Raw genomic sequence first — 3,616 nt, forward strand, 5'->3', positions numbered from 1 at the left:
GTACGTTGATACCACCTCTGGACGGTAACAAGTGCAGGTGGAAATTCATTAGTATACTAATTTGAAGTAGAGGTTGAATTTGAACATTTTTACACCTCCATGATATTCACCAGAAATGACAGTTCATACATTCTTCCTTCCACTTCGTGACGCAAGCTCATCATTTCCAAAGCAACAACGATTTCCTCGGTTGCCTTGCTGCGCGTAATCTTGAAGATGTTGTCGCCATTGATGTCGATAATCACACGCATAACACTCTTCCACGTTTCAAAGGTCTCTTCCGAGGTTTCGCGAGGTAGGGACGCGAACGCTTCTTCCACTGCTGATATCAACTTGACCAGTGAACGACATTTCATTTGCTGTTGCAGGGCCTGATTTGAGTTGAAAAAGCCAGGTCCAGTACGTTGAGGTCTGATGACTGTGGTGGCTAGCACACAAGTCGGATATCCCGCCCACCATCGGTAGCTTGCTGACCGAACACGCCATCGTCGATGACATTGTGTGGTCGGGCATTGTTTTGCTGCAGTTAGGTGCGCCGGGACCTATCTTCACAAGCCCAAACCCACGACGACTTGACGGCAGGTAGGACCGTGGTGACAAGACAGTCATGATAGATGGGCTTGGTCACTGTAATTGCAGACAAAACGGGAGTACCAGTGGGGCATTTTTTACTTCTTCTGCTTTGGGCAACGGTGGTTTCAATAATCGTCGAGCAACTAACACCTTCCGTCCCAGCCAATCCTTGGTCGAGCAACAACAACAAGTAACGTCACTTTCGTGATGTGCGACTTGGTGCAGTGCTTGTGATGATGTTCGACTTGGTGCAGTGCTTGTGACGGCGCCGTTTCGTCGTGCCACATGAAGAAGCGACGACGAATCTTTGTGATGTACGAACGACATTAGGCGTATCATTGAATTCACGTTGACTAACTTGTGATACGTGCAAAGTGCAAACTCCATGCGCTGCGTCTTGTGCTTTTTTAGTTTTAGCTTCGGCTTCGACCAGCTGGTACGCGGTATGATCCCCGGTTTTGTCGAATGCAGTTCCATATTGTCCACTTCGACAGCCCCGTAGAAGCCGCAGAGACCGATGCGTTTGGCGACGATGCATTAGGGTGGACTTGATTCGCTGCTCGATTTCGTCCGTCGTGTTGTTCTTCCTCCGTCCGGACAAGTGCTTTCTTGACATCACGTTGGCACATGTGCTGGTGAACTTGCTGTCGTTGTCGCGCTTCCAAATGTGCCATTCAGTCGACGAATGGACGCCGAACGCTTTGCAGACTGTCTCCATCTTCTCGCGGGACAGCGTTCCGTTTGTGCTGAATGTGAGCAGCTCGTGCTACAGAGCCATTCTCTTGTCATTGCACAAATTTGACTTGGGATTTTGTATTGGGAGTTGTCATCGCTTAGCTCGTGCAAATGTGTTTATCAAATTGGTCTAAAATTAGCCCTTGAACATCTATGACAACGAACACGCTCTCCACTCATTTTTAGTCCAATCCGACAAGTCCATCACCACGTTTTGTCACAGCCTGCACTTATTAACAACCAGAGGTAGTACTATACAGCAACAACAACTTCACAATGGACATATTATGCATGACGTGGCCTTAAGGCGAAACTTGATCTGTGGGTCAAATACTTTACATGGATGTCGCTCATCATTCCCCACTAATCGTGACTTTCTTGGTTGTTGCCGAAGTTGAAGATGACAACACGTGCCTCGTGTACGTCGAAGTTGGGTCGCGGCAGGGCTTCGTAAAAATATTTTCATCGTGCTCTGGTTGTCGTTGTATACGAGGATGGTCAACTAGATTGGGACATGCGTTCTTCAAGGAGCAAGGAGTGACTGAAGCCATTGAGCTTCTTGCTAACCGTAGGACATGGAGATAAAGTCGGCTTTGGAGGTCGAGAGAGCGACGATGTTTTGAAGTTTGGACTTCCAACTGACTAAAGTAGTTGCACGCGTACTAGGCAAGCATACGTCCAGCAAAGTGAGAATTTCCAACCTGACAGATTCGGTGCACGAGATCCTTAAATGTAGTTGCGGCAACAATACGTCAACTTCACCCGAAATAGTATGCGGCAGTAGGAGGCCAAGGTCGACTATTCTAAGAATCGCTGTGTCCGGTCGACGTTTCTGTATCCGCTCATGTCCTTCTCAGCGCCGAGGCGGGATTGGCTCTGGTGTCGAGTATAGTGATGCTGTGTAATGCGCTCAAAGATCTGCAAAGTGGCATCGATGTATCGATAAGTCCGTACTGATTCAATTTATGAGTGTATTTAACTTCGAATATATGTACAGCAGATGCGATGTAGTCCTCTTTCACGCTATATAACTTCGTAGACACGTGAGTATCGGTTTGGCGGGTCTCACTACAAGAAGGAAGGGGTCGAGAATATGCGTATGGAATGGGCGCGCACCATCTCATCAGAACTGCGTACAGGCCATTTGCCAACTTGACAGTTGAAGCAGGCAAAAGTCCAGTGCTTCGGACGCTGAAGGGCTTGCTCAGCAAAGGTGCGTGTCAACTAGTGGCTCCTCGCCCTCCCGCCTATACAGGGTGCTGAATCGCCAACCTTCGGATATGCTTGGTGGTGTAGCATCCTTGACTGTTTTTTCTGATTTCAACTTGAAGACACCACAAACAGCGCTAGACGCCCTGCTACGAGGGAAGCAACATGCATAACATGCTCAAGGATGTCCGTGACAAGGATATGGCGAGCATCATGAACGCTCTGGACAAGTTCCAAGGAGTCAAGAAAAAATATATAAAAAATAGTTATAAGTTTTGGTTCTACACCTTTTCCCGACCAATGTAAGTACGATTTCCAAGCAAAATGAAATAGATTTTGATGTGTGCTATTATTTAAGATTGAAAAGTTTTCGGACACGAAATTTTCCATTCAAAGCAAAATGATATCCAACCAAAGTGAATTCCTGAATTACTTGCCATACTGCATATCTTCAAGGTGAAGAGCTTTTATCACATTGCGCTGGCAAAATATTGCCTCACGAATCATCAAAGGTTGGGTAATACAATCAAGCGAATCCCTGGCGGCGTCCTCCAAGAGACTCATGCGGGCCTCGAGGTACGTGTCAAAGTCTCGCCGATAAAACATGTCTTCGGTCCGCAGGGCCAAGTAACGCTTGATCACAGCCTTCAAGACGCTGAAACAGGACTCGATAGGATTGAGCATCGGGGAGTACGGGCCAAGCCGAAGCAGCACCATGTCCTCATGTGGTATCGCTCGAGTCTCGGTCTGCGAATGAGCAGGTCGTTGTCCAAAACGATCACAACCTCCTTGCCTTCAAAGTTTTCTTACCAGGATGGTGAACTCGTCACAGCTTGGTACATTTCCTCGACAAAAGCAGCGTTTTTCTCCATTCGAATGCTTCCACGTTCAAGGCGGCTGCAGACGAGACCATCATGGGCGGACACAGCGCACTGAATTTGGAGGTTGGGTCCTTTGGAGGGAGGAAAGGTCACCACAGCTCGTTCTCATTTCTTGACGCGGTCCAAAGAACGCTTGCAGTCCAGGTTGAAATTTGTTTCGTCGTAGTAAACGATGTAATCGGCAATTCTTGGTGTTGAAGCAGCGCGCGGGCAAATGA

At 47.7% G+C, this 3,616-nt stretch overlaps 1 protein-coding gene across 1 annotated transcript; it reads right to left on the bottom strand.

The window, feature by feature from the left end:
* Positions 1–2,946: 2,946 nt before the first annotated feature.
* Positions 2,947–3,234, bottom strand: H310_11463 (hypothetical protein; the record flags this gene model as incomplete). The annotated part of the gene is made up of 1 exon (XM_008878157.1): positions 2,947–3,234. One exon carries the CDS (start codon positions 3,232–3,234, stop codon positions 2,947–2,949), a length of 288 nt encoding a protein of 95 aa, XP_008876379.1.
* Positions 3,235–3,616: the final 382 nt, after the last annotated feature.

This window comes from Aphanomyces invadans, assembly GCF_000520115.1.
Source record: "Aphanomyces invadans strain NJM9701 unplaced genomic scaffold supercont1.31, whole genome shotgun sequence".
Lineage (NCBI taxonomy): Eukaryota > Oomycota > Saprolegniomycetes > Saprolegniales > Verrucalvaceae > Aphanomyces > Aphanomyces invadans.